The sequence below is a fragment of the Psammomys obesus genome, unplaced genomic scaffold (assembly GCF_907164565.1).
Source record: "Psammomys obesus unplaced genomic scaffold, mPsaObe1.curated_primary_1811, whole genome shotgun sequence".
Lineage (NCBI taxonomy): Eukaryota > Metazoa > Chordata > Mammalia > Rodentia > Muridae > Psammomys > Psammomys obesus.
In genome coordinates, this window is record NW_026596046.1 from 34,703,262 (window position 1) to 34,728,550 (window position 25,289).

The 25,289-nt window shown below is 46.1% G+C and overlaps 1 protein-coding gene across 2 annotated transcripts in view; it reads right to left on the reverse strand.

Annotated features, from left to right (window-relative positions):
* Positions 1-18,438: 18,438 nt before the first annotated feature.
* Positions 18,439-25,289, reverse strand: part of Pold3 (DNA polymerase delta 3, accessory subunit) — a 38,666-nt gene continuing 31,815 nt past the window's right edge. For both annotated transcript variants that reach the window (XM_055623605.1, XM_055623606.1), the window contains exons 11-12: positions 24,598-24,676; positions 18,439-20,363 (exon numbers count right to left, since the gene is read on the reverse strand). In XM_055623605.1, coding sequence (XP_055479580.1) covers positions 20,164-20,363; positions 24,598-24,676 — 279 coding nt within the window. In that variant the 3' untranslated portion in view covers positions 18,439-20,163. The remainder of the gene's footprint in view (positions 20,364-24,597; positions 24,677-25,289) is intronic.

The following is a 25,289-nucleotide window of genomic DNA, read 5'->3' on the forward strand; positions in this document are numbered from 1 at the left end:
GGCTCATGCTCTTGGACTTAGAACCAGAGATGTGGGGAGGAGAGGGTGGGAAAGCAGAGTGGGTGGCAGGAGATGCCAGGAGGGAGAAGAAAGCAGCTGGGAGCAGCAGGGAGTTAGACTGCAGCTTGGATGCCACCTGTCACACTGTGGGACCCCAGACCAGGTGCTTGCCCACACGGGGTCAGTCTCAACAGCATAGGTCTTGGTGCTGTCCCTGGAGGAGCCTCCTGTGGGAGACAGGAACCTTGAGGCTTTCTGTTCATTTCTACAGATACAGCTCGCTGGGGGTGCCAGAGTTGAAAGCAGAATTTTAGCCTTGCGGTACCTGCACCTCTTGTTAGATGGTCATGCTCTGGGACCCATGTGAAGCAAACTGGCTCCCATCAGGGGCAATCTGCAGCTACCTCTACACTTTTGACATCTCAGCCCCTGGCCACACAGGCCCTGATCTGTATCGGCCTATGACCTCCTCAGCCGGCTCTTACACAACAACTCACAGGCACAATGCCTTTACAGTCCACCATGATGGGGAAGGCAGGGCATGGAGGCAGGAGCAGGAAGCTGGCTGAACATCTTCATCCACACACAGGAGACAGAAAGAGAGAACAGAACGTGGGGTGAGGTTAAAAACTCTCAAAGCCCACTTCTAGCAAAGCACTTCCTCCTTCAAGGTCCCATCATCTCCCCAGTCAGCACCACCCACAGGAGACCAAGTGCTCAAACACCTGGCCTGTGAGGACATCCTCACTCTAACCACCCCAGAGCCATCATAATGGCCTCGTTATTCTTAATAACCTCCCCCCCTTTAATGTGTGAGTTGAGAATACAAGCCTTTAATCCTAGCACTCAGGGGGCAGAGATAGGCTGGTCTCTGTGAGCTTAGAGCAGCCTGTTTAACACAGCAAATTTCAGACCAACCAGGGGTGCATAGTGAGACTCTGTCAGAAAGAAAGAGAAAGAAAAAGAAAGAAAGAGAAAGAAAGAAAGAAAGAAAAAGAGAGAGAAAGAAAGAAGAGAGAGAAATAAAACGTGTTTATGAGTGTGGTGTGCGCGCCTGTGCATGTTAGAGCCAGAGGAGAGCATCCAGTGTCCTTTCCATCACTCTCTGCCTTATTCCCTTGAGAAGGGGCCTCTCCATGCACCTGGAGCTAGGCTGGCATCAGCAAACTACTGCAACCACCCTGTCTCCATCACCCACAGTGCTGGGCTCACAGACACTGACATAGCCATGCCCAGTTTTTCATGTTGATACCAGGCTCTGAATGCAGGCCCACCTACTTGCGCAGGAACTGCTCACCCCACTGAGCCATCTCTCCAGCCCTTCAATCTCTCTTTAAAGACTACATCTTCCCCAGGCAGTGGTGGCACCGGCCTTTAATCCCAGCACCTGGGAGGCAGGCAGATCTCTGCGAGATAGGGGCCAGCTACCTGGTCTACAGAGCTAGTTTCAGGACAGCCAAGGCCACATAAAGATAAGATCAAATTCTGAGGTGCTGGGGGCTAAGACTTTAAAATCTGTACTTTGGCAATGCAGCCCACAACACGGGGCTTTGGCATCACAGGGAGGAGAGTGGCTCTGGGTACAGATGGAGACTTGAAGTGCAAGTTCCATGGGCTTCTCCAGGCCTTGCATGTGGTTTGCATTTAATAAGTATTTGTGGAATGAGTGCATACTTTAGTCAGCTCAGGGCGGTACCCAGGCACTTGCCATTTAGAAGGTTCTATGGTTAGTTTTGACCCATCCCCTGTGTAAGAATTGTGTCTTATTTCCTTGTTGCTGCATGGGAAGCTTCAGGGCAGGAGACAGAGTCTGATGCTGGCACTCTACAAACATTCTCAGGTTGGCCTGCCTTGGGCCCTCTCTAGAAAGTCTGGTACATGATGGAAAAGACAAATTCTCATGATACCTTCACATCCCTCCATTCTGGACACCTGGCCTGTGGTCCTTATAAGCTGGGAGGGTGTTGCTAGAATATTCATCTGACCCCCATCTACTCAAAACGCCAATGACTTCCCACCATCAGGGTGCATCGGAGTGCGAACAGTCCAGGCCTCTGCGCCCAGTCCTATCACAAGGCCTCAAGAAGCTCCTTGCTCCTGTCCTCTGACCATTAGCAACTTTCAGAGCCTCTTGATCCTCAACCTGGAGATGAAGAAACCCCTCTGGCCCTCGCTGGAAGATTTGGGAGTGTGGCCATCTTACACAGTTATGTTTCAAGAACTGTGCCCAGGTTACACACAGATTTCAGGGGCTCATAAGCAGCCACGGATTTGGGGAGATAAGTCTGTCAGCCTGGAAAGAACTAAGTTTCTTGCACTGGCCCATGGCCCACAGTTCTGGCAGGCCCAAGGAGTCCCTGAGCACTAATGAGACAGCCACCCGGGAGGGGCCATTTAGAAACCTGGCCTGCCCGTTTGGGGGCAAAGCTTTGCAGCTCTGTGCCTAACTCACAGGTGACACTCCTGAACATTATCTGGGCGGATGAGCAGCACCCTTACCAGCTGTCTGGGACCAACTGTGTCTCTGGCCATGTGGATGACTTCTGCTGGCCTTGTCCTTCCCAGGTCCTGCCTGACCAGGACAAGGCTGGCTGCCCTGGGCTAGCGCCTGCAGCCATTCCCTGGACTGTGACTTCAGAGTCAGTTGGTGAAGGCAGGCCTCCTTGGGCCCTTTCTGCTATTTGCTTCTCAGAGTTGGAAAACATACGCTGTGCACCTGGCAGCACTTGCTGCTGATGCTGGATTCTCTGTCTGTCTGTCTCTGTCTCTCCTTTCTCTTATTTATTTATAGAAACAGTAACACCTGTGCTTTCAGAACTGTATGTCCCATGGTCTCCGTTCTCTACCACCCCAACACTAATCCCTCACACAGAATGAGGCCTTTTCTGCTCACAGCACTTTCTCCTGCATTCTCCTCTTTGGTTCCACAACTTTGGGAGGTACCAGGGCTGATGGTGTTGTCTTCTGCTTGCAGATGAGGAAACTGAGACACAAAACAAGAAGGGCAGAGGGAGTCTGGTATGGTGTCCTGAGACGGGAAACCCTAGCACAAGGGGAGGCCGAGGCAGGAGGGTGGGGAGTTCAAGGTTATCTACATAGGCAGTATGAGGCTGGGCTGGTTAGTCTTTGTCAACGGAAGCTAGAGTCACCAGGAAGAGGAATCTCAATTGAGATCGCCTCCATCAGATTGGCTTGTAGGCAAGTCTGTGAGAAGAGTACTGACTGATGAGAGAGAGGCCGCCGTGAGTGAAGTCACCTGGGCAGGTGTCCTGGGTCATATAGGAAGGCAAGATGCGTAAGCCAGGGCAAGCAAGCACGCAAGCTGAGTTCTTTTTCAGTTCCTGCCTTGACTTCCCTTGATGGACTAACCTGTAAGCCAGGTAAACCCTTCTCCAAGTCGCTTTTTCTCTTCCTTCTGTGATGCGCTGTGACCAGGAACTATAAGCAAAATACAGTCCCCTGAGTTGGTTCATCTTGTGTTTTATCATAGCAACAGACAGCAAGAGCCACTGTCTCAAAAACAAAACAAAAAACAAAGAGCACCAGGAAGCAGGAGCGTCAGCTGCCCACCCTGGAATCCAAATCTCTGGATTCCCTTGGGTGAGTTTACCCATCACTTCACCTGAAACCTCTGCCTCTTAGCTAAGGTATGGCAGATCCATGCTTCCCTCAGAGGCCTGGGGGCTGCAGACCCTTCCCCTCCCCCACACTAAGAGCTGGACATTTCCACTTTCTAGGCCACCGTGCTTAGTGAACAGGGCTAATGGTCCAGCCTCAGAAAACCACGGAAAAGCAAACATCTATATCCTTCTTACTCACACCTGCAATGCCCCCAAGTCCTCTCACCACCCCCTCCTCATTCACCCATGCCTTCCGGCCCGTCACTCACCCCTGAAACGCCTTGACTCCTCGAAATCTCCCCTGCAGTGTTTCCCTACTCTTCGCGTTTGCCCATGCCATGTCTTCTGACACTTGACACTACTCTCCTTCCTAAATGTTTCAGAACTCATTCATATTCCTGTCTGCCCCCTACACCTCAATTTAGAAAGCCCAACAGTCTTTGTTTTTTTGGTTTTTTTTTTTTTTTTCTTTTTTTTTGAAACAGGGTTTCTCTGTGTAGCCTTGACTGTCCTGGACTCACTCCGTAGAGCAGGCTGGCCTTGAACTCACAGCTATCTGCCTGCCTCTGTGTCCCAGAGGGCTGGGATTACAGGTGTGGGCTACCACGCCCAGCTCTCAACAGTCTTTTAATAACTAACTTACCCTCCTTTCACAGCCAGTTGGTAGTCTCTGGGGATTTTACCTCACAGTTGATGTATTCATCAGCAGATAACTGTGTGCACATCTCTTTCCGGCCCACTTTGCATCCCCTGCTGCATAGTACAGGATCTTTGTTCCCGAGGTTTTTTTCATTTGATGTAGTCAGAGCTCCATCTGCCTCTTGTAGCCCAGCTGCATTGCTTTCCAGAGATGAATGATATTCCATCAGCACACCGTATTTTACTTAGTCGCTCATCGTTTTGATGGACATCTGTGTTAGTCCCCTTTTTGGCTATGATTGAGTTTTTGTGTGGATGTGTGTTTTGGGAGAGGGGGGATTATACACTTAGGTGTGGAATTCCTGGACTATATCTGTTTAAAATTGTAAGGAACTGTCAATTTTCCAAAGCAGATGCAGAGTTCCGTGGTGTGCGGCCTCATTAAAATCGGCTTCTCTCCTTTTTGTAGCCATTTTAGCAGGGTAGAGGAGCAGGTGTAATCTTAGTCTACATGTCTCTACTGACTAACAACACTGAACAGTTTTGTTTTTTTAGATGCCCACTGAAAATTTATGTGTTCTTTGGAAGAATTATTTGTGCATTTTCTCTGACAGTTTTTCAGTTAGATAATTTGCCTTTGTATTATTGAATTATTTATATATTCTAAATACAATTCCCCTATCTAAGAGTGATTTACAATTACTTCCCCAGTTATCTTTTCTGGTTTTTTGAGGATGTCTCTTGAAACTTCCATTTATCTTTTCTTTAGCCTATTTACTTTCCATGTGTCTAAGGAGGCTTTGCCTATCTCAAGGTCAAGATGATTGACCCATTTTCTTCTAAGAGTTTTATAAGTTTTAGCCCTTGTGTTTTGGTGTTAGGACCCATTACTAGTTTAAAATTTTAAAAATTTGTTTATTTATGTGTATGTGGTGGGGGAGGGTAGATATTCAAGAAGGCCAGAAGAGGGCACCAGATCCCCTGTAGCTGGAGTTACAAATGGTTGTGAGCCACCATGTGGGTGCTGGGAACTGAACCCAGTTCCTCAAGAGCAGCAGTGCTCTTAACCACTGAGCCATCTCTCCAGCCCCTATCATAGCTATTTTTAGGGAGCAGATTAATAGTGTTGAGGATTTCATTGTTGCACTTTCTAGAACTTTCCATCTTGCAAAACTGAAACTCTGGACCCATTAAAAACTATCCCAGCCCTACTCAGTTCTCGCATAATGTAAGGAAGGGGTTCAGTCACATTCCTTTGCATGGGGGTCTGAAATCAGTTGCTGACAGGACAATTATTTCTCCCCTTGTCAAACATCAACTGCTCATCAGTCTTCCCACATCACCCACCCCACCGGCTGTGTGTGATACCCCTTTATCATTTTCTGTTACATTTGCTGAACAATTATATTAGTTTCATATAACTATTGACCACTAATGTGTTTTTACATAGTGGCTATTCATATCTTTTCTCAGTTTTTTAAATTGTTTTCAGTTGTGCTTATATTTAAAGATAGATTTACTTAATTTATTCATTTATTTATTTAATATACTATCTGCATGTATACTTGCACACCAGAAGAGGTTTCCAGATCTCATCACAGATGGTTGTGAGCCACCATGTGGTTGCTGGGAATTGAACTTGGGACTTTTGGATGAGCAGACAGTGCTCTCAACTGCGGATCCATCTCTCCAGCCCCTAGTTGAGCTTTCTTAATGCTGAACCATAGAAGCTGTTAGGTTCAAGACACAAATCATTCTCAAGCTAGGTCTGGCAGTGCCAGCACTTGGGAGGCTGAGGCAGGGGGACCTCTGGACTTCAAGTTCTGCCTGGGCAACAAAGCAAGTTCCAGGCTGGGAAGACAGCTCAGAAAAGACTGTCTCAACACGATTAGAAAAGCCTGGGGCTGTAGCTCGGCGGCAGAGCTGTTGCCTGATATGCCCAAGACCTTAGGTTCCCATACCAGCACCACACACACACAAACTCACGTGTCAAACAGAGATACAAAGGAGTGTTCAAGGCATCCAGGATAGCTCCTACTGACTTCCTTAATGGTGTCTCTGCTGGGCCGAGCTCTGGGTTTTGGTGAATTCCATTTTGGTTTTTCTTTTATGCTTCTCATTGTCTAGCCCATATCTGAGAAACCTAAGCCCTCCCATGCTCATGCCCATCATCTGAGGCAGTAGTTCTCAGCCCTCCTAATGCTGTGACACTTTAACACAGTTCTTCATGTTGTGGTGACCCCTCAACCAAAAAATTTTGTTTTGTCATAACTGTAATTTTGCTACTATTATGGATCGCAATGTAAATATATATTTTCTGATGGTCTTAGGCTACCCCTGTGTAAGGGTCATTTAACCTCCAAAGGGGTCATGAGCCACAGGTTGAGAATCACCAGTGAGGCATTTCTTCTAGAAAATGGCCCCAAAGCTCATTTTAGCCTTTTTGCTGAGTTGGTGTCTCTGAATTGAACTGCCCTGGACTTTGGAAATCAATAGGCTACTTTGTTCTGGACTAACAATTCAGTCCTGTCAATCTAAATTTCCCAGATAGTTCCAGTAGCATATTCTTTTCATTTCTGCGCCATTGTTGTGAATTTAGAGGTTAAGTGGTGAAAGCGCTTCACTGTCCTAGCTTAAGACATTTAGTCTAGATCACTTTTATTTCCATGTAATTTCCAGAGCCAACAGCCTTTTCCTTTGCGTGTATGTGTATGGTGTGCATGTGAAAGCATGTGGAGGGTGAGACTGGTGTGTGGAATCATCTGCTATCACTCTTCTGCCTTATCCAGTGAGGCAGGGTCTCTCCATCAACCCCAGAGCTTACAGATATGGCCAGTCTAGCCATCAAGCTCTGGAGACTCATTTCTGCCTCCTGAGGCTGCACTTACGGAGAGCCACCGTGCCCACTCGGGATGCACATGGGTTCTGGGAATCTGCAATTTAGACCTCAGGCTTCTGTGGCAAGTGCTTGAATCACTAAGCCATCTTGGCCCCCAACCGTCAGCTTCTACAAAAACAAATGCCTGTTTAAATTGACTGGTATTTTAAAAAAAATCTCTCCATCCACTTCATGGAGAACTTAATAACCAGCATTCTCTCAATCCTTGACCATGGTAGAACACCGTTAATTTTGTATGCACTTCAGCTTCTTTCATCAATATTTTGTAACATTTAGTGTAAATGTCTTAAATATTTTATTGAAGTTGTTTCTAAATATTTTAGACTTTTAAACTGCTGTAAATGTCAATTATTTTATTCTTTTGCAGCTGCTCACTGCTAGCATATAAACTGTGCTAGGTTAGTAAATATGCCTCTGTACATAGCTGTGTTCTTTGAAAATGCAGTTTCACTTCTTCCAATCTAGTATATGACTGCCTTTAGTCACTTGGCAACAAATGACAAGCCCCAGCAACATAACACCAAGTGAACTGATGATGGCAAAAACCATTACCTCGTTTCCAAACATGGCAGGAATGTGTTCAGTATTTCACCATAACACAATATATGAGGTTTAGGGGAATTTAAATTTTTTTATTTTATGTGCATTGGTGTTTTGTCTGCATGCGTGACTGTGTAAACGGATTGATCCTTCTGGAGCTGGAGTTATAGACAGTTGTGAGCTGCCATGTGGATGCTGAGAATTGAACCTGGTTCTCTGGAAGAGCAGCTAATGCTCTTAAACTGCTGAACCATCTCTCCAGCCGAGATCCAGGTTTGCAGAGATTCCAATTGACAGACCGACTGTTCATTCTCCTGTTCTTAGTTTTTAGAAAGTTGCTTTTTTCTCTTTTTTTTCAAGTATAGTTGTTAAATCTTATAAAAATACAGTGTATCTTTCTTGTGCAAATGAGTAGGTTTTTGTGGTCATTGAGAGCCTCAGTCTACAAACACTTAGTAAGATGACAATCTCTTAAGTCTTAATGTATCATTGCATTGCTCCCCCATTCCCCATGTTTCACCTTTTCTTAGCTTCTTTATTGTTAAAAACTGGATGCTTTAGATAATTCATCCTAGCCCCTATGCAATGAATTTCTCTGCAAGGTTGTCTTGCTGCTGTTTGTTGGTAACTCAACCAACTAAATTTGTGAAGTCTGCAGTGATGTGCCATGTTTTTGCTTCCTCTTTTGTTTTTTAGAGATGTTTCTCTGTGTAGCCTTGGTCCCTTTGTAGACCAGGGTGGCCTCAAACTCAGCAATTCTGCCTCCCTGATCACTGGGTTAAAGGTGTCTACCACCATGCTCAGCTCTCTTATTTTTAAATTATTACATTTTTGCTGTCTTTCTTGAATGTGCACGTGTTATGCACGCCTGAATGTATGCACACGTGCAGATGTGTGGATGAATGTGTCTGTGTGGGAATGCACTATGTGGAGGCCGGCGGATAACATGGGAGACTTCCTCTATCACTCTCCACCTTCTCTGCTGAGTCAGGATCTCCCAATCAAACCCAGAGCTCACACAGAGCTAGACTTAGCTACTTTGTAGGTTCTACTTTTTCTCACCCTTTATTCTCCCCCACCCCCAGCTTCACCCCCTATCACTGGATAGGAAAGGAAAAGGGATAGTGGGGAGAGAGAGAAATTCCCGAATCTAATTTCCACAACAACTGGATATCCATATACACACACATACATTTGCACACACACGAACATGGATGCACACATGAAAAAAGTTGTTTCCTTACTGAATTAAAAGCATTCCCTATATTTTGAATAATGGTCTTTTATCAGATGTCTTTGCAAACCTTTCTCTCATTCTGTGGTTTGTCTTCTAACAACATACCCTCCAGAACACACACTCTCATTTTAATGAACTACAGCTTACTGGTTCCCACACAAATCTTGCCGTGGATGTTATAGTTAAAAGGTCATCACCAAATCCAAGGTCATGGTCTTCTCTTTTAGCTTCTTAGAGCCTTATATTTAGGTCTGGGTTGATTTCTTTGATGTTTATAAGATCTGTATATTGGTTTCTCTTTTTGAACATGGACGTCCAGTTGCAGCATCATTAGATAAAAACATGGTCTTCTCTCTACCCTCCTGCCTATGCCTGTCAGTCACTGGCTGACTGATATGGATCTAGTTTCTGTTCTCTGCTGTTCCCTTGATCTATTTCTCCATTCTTTTACCGCATTGCACTATATTTTGTTTTGTTTACATGAGACAGGGTCTTGTGGAACTAAGGGTCTTAGATTTTACTGCTGTGAGGCTACACCATGACCATGGCACCTCTTATAAAGAAAAAAAAAAAAAACTCTTATAAAGTCTTACTGTTTCAGAAGTTTAGTCCATTATCATCATAGTGGGAAGCATGGCAGTCTGCAGGCAGGCATGGTGCTGGGGAAGGAACTGAAGTTTCCACAGCTAATCACACTGAGCATAGCTTGGGCATAGGAGACCTCAAAGCTCACGTCACAGTGACACACTTCCTCCAACAAGGGCACACCTACTCTAAGGCCACACCTCCTAATGGTGCCATTCCCTATGGCCAAACATTCAAACACATGAGGCTATGGAGGTCATTCTTATTTAAATCACCACGCTAAGGCTGGCCTTGGACTTCTTAAAACATGAGCACTGTGCTCAGGAAGAAATCTGCTGACCAGATCTGCTTGAGACATTGTTTTCCTAGTGAAAGGCATTGAGGCCCAGTATTTACCAACTGGACGGTGGAAAGGGGAATCAGACTCACATCCTCGCGCTTATCCAGCAAGCAGTTCGCGGAGCCTCCGCCCCCCCCCCCCAAATGGGCCACTTAATATTTCTTTAGGAATATACACCTTTGGTTGCTTCTCTTAAAACCTCATGCAGGCAAGTCCTGTTCCTGACTTTTTTCTGATGTTTTTGAGGCTGGCCAGAATGCTTAGCACAAAGACACAGCCACGGGCAACTTCTTGAATATTCTTTTTCTTTTGAGGTAGCACAGGCTGGTCTTGGACTTGCTATGTAGATGAAGATGACCTTGAACTTATGATCCTCTTGCCTCCACTTTGCAGGTCCTGGAATTATAGTAATGTGCCAAAATGCCATTGTATGTGGTGCTGAGGACCAAAGCTGGGGCTTTGTGCATGCTGGGCAAGCACTCTACCACCTGAGCCACATCGCCAGCTCCTTTTTAATAAACTTAGTGTACCAGAGAGACTTATAGCCTTCATTTTAGAGTTGACAAAACTGGACACAAAGAAGATGAATGACTTTTCTAGAATCACAAGCCAATGATTCAAAGAAGCAATTTTGGAACTCATTCAGTCATTCATCCATTCATTTGTCCATTATTCTCTAAGCACCTGCTATGTTCCAAGCACTGTTCCAGCTCCAGAGATAGAATAATGGACAAGACAGTCCCTGACTTCCTGAAAAACTCATATTGTGGTACACACAACCCATAAGTAGATACCCCAACAAATGCTAACAGCTGGGCTAGTGGTAAGTGCTTTAAAGACAGTGTGCCTCACAGATCCAAATAAACAAACAAATAAATAAATAGGTCCGTAACCAGTGAGCAAGCACTCAAACCCTTGCTTTTGGCTTCTGAGGGCCAGGCTCTTTTCACTACACCGCTGTCTGCCCGAAGTAAACAAACCAAGCCATAATTTATGAGGCTCCCTCAGCTGCCTGTGTGTGCGCTTGGTGGAGTTTACACCCCATGCTGTCCTGAAAGATGGCCAATATCATCAGAAGCAGCAGCTGACTGGCTTGCCTGCTAAAGCAGGTGTCCAGGCACTAGCTAGACTGGCCTCTGCTGCCTTGAAACTTCACATCTGGTGCCCAAAGAGAGAAGAAGTGTGTTTGAATAAGACAGCTATTGAACCAGTGGACTGAGGAGGGCTGGAGCTGGCTGTCCTGGAGAATGATGAAAACCACAAGAGGACAGTACTTTGGAGCCACTAGGGAAAACAGATGGACTTGAACCGCAGACGTGACTACTGCCTGAGCGCCCCATGTATCACTGGGGAGGCCCCACCACTGCTGGGCATCTGTTTACTTTTCTGTCAGTCATGGCATCCTCTGATGTCTGCGCTTGGGGAAATAATGTGTACCGAGACCACTGGCTTCCCTCTGCACTGTCCAGGCGGGGTTGTGGCTGAAGCAATCATTTTCTACACACACACAGAATGGCACACCTAGAAGGCGGGGGTGCCAATGGATCAGGGGGAGCGATGGGATCAACAGCTGAGCACTATCCCAAGGACACCCACTCCAACACTGGCCCACCAGTACTTGCTCCTCATTTTGTTAGGATGTCAGCTTTGAGGCTGACGTGTTGTTTTGTAACATAAGTGGACATTCGAATAAAACTGAATTGGAAAAAAATTAATGAAGTATGACAACTCATTTTTCTTACAGTGGTAAGATTAATGGCCAAAGCGTTGCTCTAAAAATACTAATAGCACTTGCTGACCGACCCCTGGGAACATTTATGATCTCTAGTCCTCACAGTAACCTTTAAGGAGCTATTAGCTTAGCAAAGTAGGTGAGCACTGAAGACTCAGAAACGGTCTCTGAAGTCACACTGAGGCTGGGAATGCAGCTCCGGCTGTAGCATGCTTCCGTAGCACGCCATGAATCCCAGGCACCACATAAACACAGGCAGTGGCGCACATACGCATAGCACTTGGGAGGTTGAGGCCGAGGTTCCAAGTTCAAGGTCACCTTGACTATTTAGTGAGTAGTCTGAGATACAAGAGACTGTTTCAAAACAATTCACATTGATGGTAAATGGGCATTGAGCTCCATCCAATCAATCAGTGCAACTCTGAAGGCTAAGGATCTTTTTTTTTTTTCATTAATAAAACCATAAAGTGTCCATTTCTAGTTGCTCTGCTGCTTCTAGTGTGGGGGCTGGGGTAGCCACATAACTCATGCAATGAACTTGGCCACATGCCAAGTTAGGATGTGGGAGTTATACAGTTCCCACGTTTTAGGGGTGAACTTTGGGGTCCGTGGCAAAGACAGCACTTACTTACTGCCTGAGAAGCCTTCCGTCACGACATGTCCTAAGTCCGGGGACTTGAGAGCCTGGTCAACACAAACACGCAGCTCGGACCTGCAGACCTGCTCACTGCGCTTCCCACCACTGGGGAGAACTGACACCAAGCATGGATGGCCTGCTCCTCAACTCCCAGCCCTGCATGTCCGAGCTAGGGAGCCGCTGGATGTCTTAGTCCACGCAACTGGGCTGACCACACTCCGTAAAACTGTTACCAAGTGCTCAGAAGCACCTGGCCATCCAGTAGGTATATGGTAAACATGACTTGGGCTGGGCTTAGTTGACCAGTCTGAGAGTATGGGTCACTTTGGCCCAAAGGATTCCAGAGAGCTGCTGTCATCCCAGGTCTAAATCAGAGTGTCTGCATGTGCGTCAGAGAAGGGCCTCCACAAGTCCTGAGAGGAACTGTGGAACCAATCCCATCTCCATGCTTTAACCCAGACCATGGCTCAGGCAAGAGCCAAAGGATTTCCAAGCAGGAGGTGACCCAACAGAGCTAATCTCTCCACACTGAAGTCACTCCTAACGTTCTCCTGTCCCGAGTCTCCAGCGGGATCAAGGGAATCATCTGTTGAAAACGGAACAAAATCCAACTTCAAATTCTTTTCCTCTGCTTGTTCTCTCGAGATGCAGTTGCAGTTTGGCTCTGGCTGGCTTCATGCTGTAGCTCATCGCTCTCTTCAGGCCATTAAGGATGATTTTTCTAATGCACAAATCTGACACATTAAAATTCTTTGTATAGTGCAAAGTCTAAACTATTTAACGAAGACCCTGAATATCTGGCTTCGTAGCCCACTGTTTGCCTCCGCAGTCACAGTAAGCACTGTGCTCTCTCCTGCTCCCTCTGCCTGCAGTGTGCTTCTCCCTTTCCCACCTGGCAAAGTCTGATTTGTTCAAGATGCCGACTTCAGCGCTTCCTCCTGCACATACCTCCCTGATCCCCGCTGGCCCAGCAAGATGCCAACTTCAGCGCTTCCTCCTGCACAGATCTCCCCGATCCCCGTTGGCCCGACAGGCATGTTAGAGAAGGTCCAGGCTTCAAGTCAGAAAGTTCAGGGTGCACTGCTGGCCCTTCTTCCAGGCCAGCCAGAATATCAGCCAAAGAAAAGGCCCGTCTCCAGCCCACTGGTGCAGTCATCCAGGTAGGGAGATGGAATGGGGAGATTATGGCCGAAAGGTTCAGGGTCCTCTACCAGCCCCCCTCACCCACTTTAAACAACTTTAGAGGTGTAACTTGTTCCCTATGTGGAGTCAGCATCCACAAAGGTTTGCCAAACACAGACATGCAAAGATTCTGAGTTTCCTAGCTGTTCACTTAAAATTATTAAAAATAAATGTCTCACTTTTTTTCTACTTATTTGCAATTACTCAAGAGTGTGTGGCATGTGGGCACGTGCAGGCATGTTTGTATGTACTTGGGTGTGAGTAAACACAGGAGAGCACACACATGAAGCCGTAAGAATCCAGGCATCTCCCTCCGTCACTCTCCACTTACTGAATCAGGGTCTTCTGACTGCACCCAGAGGTCACTGGCTGACTGGTACCCTGTCTCTGCCTTAGGCGAGAGACGAGGGAACACTACAAACAGGCACTATGGTCTAACAGTTTACTTGCTTTCTGAGTATCCCACCGCAGACAGACTGAAACAGCGCTCTCCTGGGGTCATGCTATTTGTACCATCTGCACATAACTCTTAAGCTGAAGAAAGCGCCCAACAATCAAGGGTTCTGTTGTTTTGCACATACGTGGACATGAGAGTGCTTGTGATGTCAGTGCCATCTTCCAGTATCTTCGACTTTGTTACTGAAGTGGGGCTCTAGGCTAGTCCAGCTAGCCAACCTGCCCCAGGGAATCCTGTCTCTCTTCCAGGATTCAAACAGGCCGATCTGCCCATCTGGGATTCTTGGGAGTTGGGTCTGAGTGGGTCCACACTTGCGTGACGAGTGCTCTATCCACTGAGCCCCAGCCCCAGGGTTCTCTTCCTTTACATGGAGGCTGTCACTACGGCCTCACCTATTTGCATGGGCAACAACTGTCTCTGGGCCACTTTCTACCAGCGAGCTCAAAGCACGGCTTACTTAAGGCAAAAATGCCCCCCCCTTTGTTATTTTTACAAAGGTTGTGTCAAAAGCAAGACCAAGAATTGGATGAACTTTTCAAGGCAAATAGTATTCTTGACTTCAATTGAAACCAAATAGATGGATTTCTCAGAGAGCTTAATTTACAGGGTTTCCTGGTGACCTAAAATGACTGGAAAACTTTATTTTTGTCTAAACTTCTTTTAAATTCTTCTTAGCGTTTATTAGTCTGCTTATTTAACTCTGTAAGTATGGTATATGAAACATAATTGGCTGTTTGTTTATAGACTCAGAGCACTTGGCGAGGAGCCTGTAGACAGGACTAAGATGAGTGGCTGATAAACATTGAGACAGGCTTCAAATGGGAGTATATGGGATCTGAACAAGCCCATGTCCTTTTGCTTATAAAAACGAGCATCTCCAGTTTGCTGGCAAGATGGCTCAGCAGTTAAAAGCGCTGGCTGTTCTTCCAGAGGACCAGGTTCAATTCCCAGTACCTACATGGTACCTCACAACTATCTGTAACTCCAGTTCCAAAGGATCTGATGCCCTCTTCTGACCTCTATAGATACCAGGCACACAGAAGGTACACAGAATAATTGCAAACACAATACCCATATATACCAAAACAAACAACAAACAAAGAGCATCAGCTGATATGTGATATTGCTTGAGGGTGGAGATAGGCGATGGAGTCCAAATGCCACAAGCACAAGGCATCCTGCCTCCACTACTGCCCAATTCTGTGATTTTGGGCAAACTGCCTCAGTTTCCTCATGTAAAATGGGAGTAAAAGCGCCTGTGGGCTAGAGAAATAGCTCGGCAGAGAGCTCGTCTAGTATATACAAAGCCCTGGATTCCATCCCGGTACCCCCCAAACTGGCTTCGTCTATGCCTATAGAAGTGGAGAGGATCAGGAGTTTCAGGTCATCGTTGGCCACACAGTGAGTGTGAGGCTAGCCTGGGACCCAGGAGACAGTGTCTCAAGAAGCACTCACCTCAGGGTTGTTAGGAACGAGAGTTAGCTAACACACACAACACATGCAACATGCTTGGCAGTGTAGGTGCTCAAAACTGAGCTCTTGTCTTCCTAGTTCCATGCATCAAACTCTAAGGTGCCGGCTATACACTATCTCGCTAATGGTTTGCAGCAAGGCTGGGCATTTTAAACAAAGAAGCTCAAGCCAGAGCGTAGAACCCGGCCTACAGTCAGTCAGTGCTAACAGAACAGAGTGTTTCCGTCAGGGCACCCTGCTATCCAGGGTGCCAGAGCTGTTGGGACTCTACACAATCAAGTTGAACTTATGGAGAACCACTGTACAAACTGCCTCAAAATAATCCTGGTTATCTGCTTAAAACTTGTTTGTAACTCTCCAGTCTCGGTGTGGACAGGAAATGTTAAAGAGCCCCTCCCTACTCATGCTTTTCTTACATGGACCAGTATATAAATGGTGAATGATGTTCCGACAGCTGAACCCACTCAATTGGTAACCCTTCTCTGGCAGTTTCCTAAACCTTTTGCTGCTTTTGCAGGAGACTAGGAAACTGCCCCCGTGCTCATGCAGGTTCTCTGCTCAGTAAATTCTTGTCCTACCATGCACTTGAGCATTGTCATTGCTATGAACTAGTTAATGTGTATGTGACTGGGCTCCCGTTTCTTACTAATGCAGTCTCTTGTCTGGGACCAAGGTGACTATCATTCAAACTGCTTGGGGCTCTGCATTTGAAAGATCCAAAGCAGACATCAGAAAAGGTGTTTTTTCCAACCTTCAAGCGCAGTCCAGGAAAAGGCAAGAAACATGGAAGAACCTTGAGAAAGCCCAAGAGACCAAAGGAAAAGCTGAAGAAGGGCTAGCCACGGAGTACTCTGAGCTTTAAAAAAGAAGGTGGTAAGAGCCAAGGGGAGGCCTCAAGGAATGAGGAGCCTGGCAAGAGTGAGGGAGAAAAATAGAGGAGGAGGGGAGTGTGGCAACTTAGGCTTGAAATGGAAGGGCAATTCTGGAGTTACGGTGGGTTCTGATCCAATGGAAAAATCAGACCAGAAGCCTTACCAAGCTTCTTGCTAAGGAGCCTGGGTGGTCATCTGTGGGTGGCCCACACTTAAAAACACACACACAAACTGGACAGAGGCAGAAGAGGGGAGAAGTGTCACGCAGTAGGGAGTGGCAAGAGCAGATCCCAAATGCAGTTATTTGGGTACAATGTGCCCTTCAGAGAGGGCATGGTGACAGCATGGGCTAATTTACAGAGCCGCCAGGGTAATAACTCAGAAAGCAATGCTGCCTTCTCGCAGCCCCTGAAGGTTTCATGGTGGTAAAAGCAGCATTATACAGCATTCTGAGATCCCGGAACCAATGAAAGGAGAGACAAGTTTACCAAAACGAGTCTGACACTGAGTGCATTTCTGGCAGATCCGTTTTTAGGCGCCCGTGCTACCCTGTCCTCAAGAAACAATTCATTTCCTTATAAGGCTCTTGTGCTCCCTGTGTAACAAGCACCATCTTCTTAAAGGAGAAAGCTAAGAGAGAACCTGTCCTGCCCCATCCCACTCTCCTATGCGTTAAGTTTAGTAGAGGCTCCTGTCATTGAGAATGTCAAGGAACAATCAGCTTTTGAAATCACTTCTTAAAAACTGATTCTGCTACAGAAATGCAAGCCGGAGAGTCTGGGGAGCAATGTGATTGTTTACACCAGCTGCCAGAATAAAGCAGCTTTAGCTATGACAATTTCTTTAATCTCATTAGCGTTTTCCCACTGCTGGACCTCAGACACAACGGGCACTTACAGAGAGATGTACTCTCACAGCATGCAGCAGCACAGGACACGCCAACTGTCACTCATCACAAGAACTGACTTCTAATGGAACTTTAATAAATCCCTCTCAACATTCTTCAGTTGGACTCCATTATCTATGGGCGAAATCCAAACTACTCAGCAGGACCCCAACCTCACATCTCAATGTATTTTCTCGTTTTAAAATTCTACGGTCTGGGAACTGGAGACATAGCTCAGTGGTTTAAAAGCACTTGCTGCCCTTACAGAGGGCTTGGGTTCTATTCCCAGTACCCACATGATGGCTCAGGGAGCCTTCTTCTGGTCACCAGGAACACATATGATGCACGCATATACACACATACATACATACAGGCAAAACACCCATACATGTAACAATCTTAATTCTATGATCTACTCCTTCACACCCAAAGCCATGCTCTTCTGCCTGGGAAATCCTTTCCATTCTCCTTTCTTGGTATAATAATACATGGCCTTCAAAGAGCTAAGGTTCTCCTCCCAGAGCTTGCTTTGAGACCCACCTTCTTAGAGCGCTGAGAGACCCTTACTTCTCTATCACTGCACTCTCAGCCCTGAAATTCCATTTTAGAGTCTCATGTCCACTGGATCCTGAGGACAAGAAACAAATTCTACAATTTCTATTGTATCCTCTTGTGTTCCAGTCAGAGGTCTGGCATGTGTTAAACACAATAAATGTTTCTAATTAATAGTAAATACTACCATCTATAAACCTTTCTTTCAGTAAAAAGAATATTCTACTCTCTAAAACCTGTCATAAAACAGGATAACCATCTTCCCCTTTAGGTCAGATGTACTGCCAGGAGGCCTCTGAGAGGACAGCATCTGGGCTGTGTGCTAGGGAGCATTTCAAAGAGCTGGTAGCTGCCTGCACCTACCATCAGGAGAGCAGCAGCGCCGAGGGCTGCCACTGTGGACCACATTCAGGCTACAGATACACATTCGGCCTGGCACACACAGTGGCTCATTTTAGTTCAACTTTGTTAAGGAAACTGAGAGAGAAATTTGCCCAACCTCACCCAGCCAGCAAGGGACGAAGCCAAACCAATACAGAATGCAAGATCAGGACTAGATTTTCTTCCTAATGAACTGAAAAATAAGGTTGGCTAAAAGTAAGATTTCCCACAGGACTGAAAAGATGATGAAGACAGCAAATAACTTGTCCATTTCAGACTATGGCTCTGCACTTTTAACAACATAAACTGAAACCCAGCCTGTTCCTGGTCGGCATTTAGATAACTGCACATCCCGCCGCCCGGCTGTCAAATAACAGACCCATCAGACATTCAGTTTGAAGCACTGTTTCAAAACAGCTTCTCGGATTTATTTAACTCATGGTGCCCTGGTTAAGGATTATACACGTGGAGAGAAAGCTTGCTCAGCCTTGCAGACAGCTCAGAGCTCAGGTGCCATGTTGGGTACAGGGATCAGAGATCTGCAACTCCTGCTTGCACCAGAGCTCCCATTCAAATTTGGTTTTATTAGAAATCCCACCAGAATCAGATTTTTTAAAGACTGGATTGTTGCCTTGTACTTTTCCATTCCCGTTTAGAAAAATGACTAGAGGCAATGACAAAAATAACCACTTAAAATAAGGGATTCTTCTCCAGAGTTTCTTGTCAAGCTTAAGTCCAGGCATTCCACTCTTTTCCACTTAAAAAAAAAAAAAAAGTTCTGGAATACGCCAGCCTTTACTCAGCCCAAATGTGCAGAGCCTCTGCCCTCTAGTCCTCTACACAAGGCCAGGACTCATCTCCCAAGCTGCTGGCCTTAATCAAGCCCATGCTTGGCTGCTAAAGAAGCTGTATAAATCCCAAGGTCAATCCCAACCCTAACCTTCAACAGCAGGCAGCTGGTTCCATCTCTATGACACAAGTCAGTGAATGGGTCGGGTCAGACACCCCTCATCTTCCATGGGTGAATCACAGTCCCGTCTGTTTCCCTTCCCTACAGCTCAGTGTCCAAAGCCATTGCCACACAACCTGGACGGGTCTCACCTCCTGCCTAATGGAAGGTGCTTAAAAGTTATTATCAGAACAGACAAAAGTACAAAAGCAAATGTTTTAATTATGGTCTAGATCTATAACCAGCCAGGTCCCCGCCCCCAAACTCTTCCTGGGGAGCCTGTCCGTCTGAGCAAACGCAGGACTTGAAAACACAGAGGAGCAGCATCTGTGTAGAAATCTGTGCCTTAAGTTCTCCATTCCTTCCTGGAATGGGAGACTGTCATTTCTGGACCCTATTTCCTTGAGAGGCAGAAGTTCTACCTGGTGCATGGCAAGCCTTTATTTCTCTTTTTAGCCTTTCATCCCACTATACAGACCCCACTCTCTAGGTATTAAGTATGGGTTAGCCATACAACAGCCCTGTCAGCGCCCACCGTTGACTCTAGGTCATTTCTGATAAGAATGGGCACATTAGTGAAGTTCTGTCTGTGCCCTGCCCAAATCGTGAGTGTGAGCAAAGCTCCAGAGAGCGTCTGTGAGAGGAGGGCCAATATGCACTGGCCTGGCTGGGGCCAAGTGTCCCTGAACAGTGAAGACAGGGGTTTCAGGGAGTTTCTAGTTTTAGCCTTTCATCTGACCAAGATTAAAGACTTACAGAAAATAGGTTTGTGGGGTCAGGGAAAAGAAGTGGGGCAGCAGGGAGAGGAAAGTGGAGAAGTGGTGAATACATACAGTAGAGTTCCGAAAATAAAAACATTGTTACAGAGGACCAGAAAAGGAACATGGGACAGGGTGAGTGGGGCCTGGCAGGTAATTCTTGAATGAATTATCCTAGGCAGGTCAAAGATTGTGCTTTATAAACTCATTTCAATGTAACAGTTTTAAAAAATATTCTTTTGCCTCCCGCTTCCAGGTGACTTCCTTTTGTTGGAATAAAACAGAAGCAGTACGAGGGTCACATGACAGCAGAGCAGCGTCACGATGCAGGTGAGGCAAGGAGCCGGCAAACTTACACAGTAAGTGACAGTCTATTCTTCTTGGTCTTCTCCCTGACCACCCCAAGCTCTGCCAGAGGCAGCTTTTACTTCTTCTGGAAGAAGCCAGTAATAGACACTTGTCTGTTGGCTTTGCCCAGAGCAGCAGGCCCTTTCTTGGGGCCCTTCCGTTCTTTGGGCTCCTTTTTCACAGAGGCAGCAGGGGGTCTGTGTACTGAGGCTGATTTCATCTTAAGCTCCTCTTCACTGTCTGAGCAGGATTCACTCTCGTAGACTTTTTCAGTCACTGGAATAGGAAAAAAGAAGAACATGGGTAGTTTGAGTCATTTACCAAAGGGTAAGTTGTCCTGCTCACCAGGCCCAGCCTTTTTCTTACTGGGAGAGCATATCTAGCCTCAGCCAGAAAATACCCTGGAGTCACATGACCTCTAGGTGGGGCTGAGGCGACCTCCCCTTCTCAGCTGAGTCCCACGTATCCGGATGAGCCTTTATCATCTAATTGTCCACATCTGTTATTCAGTTCCTTGTCTACACTGGCTAACTTCCTGGGCTTTACATATGAACTGTCTGTAGCACAAACCCCTACTCCTAACTTCATGCTCTAACTGGCTTCCCGAGTCCCATTTCTGTGAGCCACATGCTTGCACATTTCCAGTTCAACCTAGCCACTCTCCTACCGTGGACACCTCTAGAGCAATCCACCCTGCTGTCAACCACTGCCTCCATCTGAAGCCAGTCTGTTACCCAACTGCTCAGTGTTTGAAACAGAATGACGCTGACCAACCCAAGATTTACTGCAGCCTATATCACGACGAAAACGGTTCCAAATGAACCATACTAGATGATACATTTGAAAGTTTAAGGACAGACAATGATAAAATAAGAAGCAAAGTTACCAGTTTTCTTACTTCCTAGCAGCCAAAGGTTTTTTCTCTGCCATTAAAATGACCTGGAGAGATAGCTCAGTAGCCAAGACCATTTGCTATTCTTGCAGAGGACCTGAGTGCAGTTCCCATCACATATGGCAGCTTGAAACTGCCCTTACTGCCAACTCTGGGGGTCAAACGTCCCTCTTCTGACCCCCCAGCACCAGGCGCCCATGTGATGCACACACATGCATGCAGCACACATGGAAACTAAAATAGAAGTCCCTGAACTCTTCCCAAGGGGACCTGGAGAAGAACTACGCCAACAGGTTTGCCCTGGGGAGCAGGCAGAAGAGGCTCAAATCACGTTCTCACCTGCTCTCCACAGCCACAGGCCACACACAGTGCTTCCAAAGCAGAAGCAGCCACGTTCTTTCTTAGCCTTTCTGAACACAGCAAGCGAGAGAGACAGTGAAAGGAAACATCTCTTCACTGAAAAAGTAGCCTCATGCATAAACGGGCTCAAAGTACTAAAGTCAATGGTTTCACACTCTTAGTCATTGATAATTCTTTCTAATTAAAATACCCTGGTTAAACTGTTTCAGAGGCACAGGCACGGCGATCCAACTATCTGTGTTCTAAGCCTCGGCTGTCTTGATGTGAATATGCACTAATTATCTGGGGAGCCTGTTAGAACTCTGCTGGACTCTAGCTCCAAGTTCCATGCTCAGCAGGTCTGTGGTGGAACCTGAGAACTTTTTTTTTAAACACATTCCCATATGACACAAACACTGTTGGTCTGGGTGACACTTGATGAATCAATATCCCTCTCTCCACTAAAATGCGGAGCACACTGACCCTCAGCATATATGGATGTCCCCAGCAGTGTTTGCAAATACTTTTCAGTGTTCTTTCCCTATCGTTTGCTCTGCTGGATGTTAAGTGGGCCTCTGAAGAACATCCTTCAGCCACATCACCTAATCCCTGCTGGGCTGCAAACCCACCAATTATCTCCACATGGAGGTCTTAGGATTTGTTTTTACTTCCAAGAACTGAGACGCACTTTGATGACACAAGCTTTAAAACTGTAACTTGGGCTATAGGACTTGGGCTCTTCGGCGATCTGGTTAGAAATGCAGCATCTCAGGCAGGTGTACTGCAAACACCTGACATCTGTGCGCATGGTGACTGGCAAAAAGCCCTGATGAGACCAGCTAAGTTACATGGTGAGACCATGCCTACAAAGGAAAAAAGGAGAAGAGAAAGACGAGGAATGCAGAAGAATTCCAATTTTAGCCAGACTTTCAGGTACTTCGCTAGTAAAATTGGAGAAATCTGTAATCTTTTTGAAAAGACAAGTGAGGCATTCCCATGGAATAGCTGTAATTTAGCAAGCACAATCTCAGAACACCCTCCATCCCCAACAAGCCCTATGCCAAATGTATTATACAACTCAATTCACGGGACAAAATTACGAGCTGTTATTGACTTATGTGTCAGGCAGATCTGAAGAGCCTCTGAAAGGAAATGACGTCTCGTTGGTAGCAAGCCCCGTTACTTCGTAAGCCATAGTCTCTATTCCAAGGGCAGCATGACTACACTACCACATTTCAGGATTGTTATCTCGCTGCTTCTGGTGAAACCACTGGCTGTGCTGTGGCCGGCGGCCTGTGGTGCACCGCTTGGAAAGTTAAAAACCGGCCAGGCTGCACCAACCAAATGCCTTGAACAGCACAGCTGGTGTAAAAAACTTAAAGGGGCGTTTCTATAGTCAAAGTTGTAGCTACTTCAAACTACAGGACAGAGGAGATCTCAACTTCAAAACACAGCACCTCTATGTTAGCGGAATGTGCCACTTTCCTTAGCTGCCATTCCAAGAAGCCTGCTCTGTGTGGACAACATTCCATTCGGCTTCTTAGCTCTGAGAAACACATTCCTTGATCAGAAATTCACCTCAACCTACTTCAAAGCCCAATGCCATAGTCCCTACTACAAACCCACAGAGAAAAAAATCTAGCAAGGGCAGGGCAAGCCCCTGTGCTAGTACATCTGGCAGTCGAAGCAGAGTGAGAAAACACAGCCTTTGTCAGTAACCAGAGCCCAGGTTCATTCCCCTGCCCTTAAACTAAAAACCTTACAAACAAAGGTGCTATGTGAGCAGTTCTCATCGCTGCCTCTAAGCCTGTTAACAGTCCCGTGTGGAGAAAGACTCACAAACAAGCCCAGGTTCCACACCTGCTCAAAACCTGAGGGCTCAAAACAAAGAAATAAATGATTAGCCATAGATTCCTAATGAACTCTCATAAAAATATCCTTCACTTTCTTCTTTTAAAGAAGAAAAAAAAAAAAAAACAACTAGCACTGATGCTTTTGTCTTTTTAATTCAATTATATATATATATATATATATATATATATATATACACACACACACACACACACACACATGCAATAGCTAACACATTCTAATGATATTAAAATACTAAAAGCAAACAAACAAAACAAAAAAAATCATAACAAAACATACCAAGGTTTAGAATGCACAGATTCTCAAGAAAAGTAGCATGAAGAGAGTACCGCCACATGCAAAGAATGTTACTCCCCAATTACGCATGACGGTCACAGTGACGGCTGCATCAGCAGAACAGGAAGTGGGGGTAGTAGGATAGGACATGTAACCATCACAGTGTCTCCATGAGCTTTAGTAAGCCCCCAGCCGAGGAAGAGCTGATTCTGCAGAGCCAATCAATCTTTTAAAGACAGAAATTTGAACAAGTAAAGGAAAATCAAAAAAGATAGGGCCACCTGGTGGTGGTAGCAGCACAGGCCTTTAATCTCAGCCCTTGGAAGGCAGAGACAGATGATCTCTGAGTTCAAGGCCAGGCTGGTCTACAGAGTGAGTTCCACAGCCAGGATACACAGAGAAGCCCTGTCTCAAAAAAACAACAAAAGGCATTAAAACCTTCTCTAGGAGATCTACTTTGTGACCAGTGCCATGAGAAAGGAGAAAGAATTATCTATATTCCAACTGACCACAGGTTTGTAAGCCCAAATCCATACTATTTCCAGACAGGAGAGCATGGTGTTGGAATCTGAGCATGCCAACAGGCTTCAACTGCTGTATCCCAAAAGCCCCACCGAAGACTGTTCAACTGTGGCAAGAGCCTGACCTGGCACAAAGAGGAACACACAGGAAGCAGGAGATCAAATCATACTCTCCTAAGAATGAATGGGACTGGACACCAGAGGCTTGACTCTCTCCAGAGACTAAACACTGGGGAAGCTTTCCTTCCACTACAGTCTTTTAAAATGTGTTTCTTAGTGTTTAAGACAGTGTTGATACCTCATCTGAACCTTCACAAAGACCCCACCAGGAGGCAAGAGGTATTTCCCTTCCACTCCACAGATCAAAGAGATCCCCAGCTGAGATGACATGACTTTGACACCCCCCTCTCAGAGCTTCATTTCATGCTGTAGGGCCCACACAAACGCCCAGTGTTGACTCCACCGCAGTGTTCTTCGTGCTCTGTGCCCCAGGTGCGGGCCACCGACCAGAAGCAGCAGCGGCCATGGACTAAGTCCCATGAGCATCCACATCTGGACAGACTGCTCCCCAGCGGACTCTGGTGCCCCTGATGCCACATATTTGTCTTACCCATGCAGCCTTCTTCATCCAAAAAGGTTTTAGATTTCAGGACACGCTTTCGTTTTCTTTTGTTTTCTCCACTTGAACGCTAAACGATCAGAAGATAACAATGTTAAGTTGACCTGTAAAGCTATAGAAAAAAATAAGAGATTCTGAATCTCTAAAACCACCCCCTAACACACCACTATGATAAAAAGTGGAAAGAGGAACTCCACACTTTAGGGGTACAGCCCCGCAGCACAGGCGTAATGCTTACGTAATGCACATGCCCGGTGTCGTCCTGTATACAGAAAGAAAAGCAGCGTGCTTAGGAAAGAGCTGTGCTCTTGGTAAAAAAGACAAACAGGTTAAGAACTTTCGAGGCAGAGAGAGACAGGGAAAGCATTCCACTGCAGTCAGCTTCTCTAAGGGTTTTCCAGGAAGCCGGGGCAGAGGTGTTCTCAGGGGTTCTCAGTATGCGCCGTGCAGTGCTTACTTGCTTTGTTCAGCCTTGGCATTTGAACATTATACCCAACTAGTTACGCCAGAAGCACATATTGCTACTGTCAGTTTCCTTTTATCTCCACTGTCTCTTTCATCCCATTCCTCTGGCCATGATATAATAGTACAAGATTTACAGAAGTCTTAACGGAATGAATTAAAGAAAACTAATGGTTACAAAGAAAAGGAGGCTTATCAACATTCATCTCAACATTTCACCA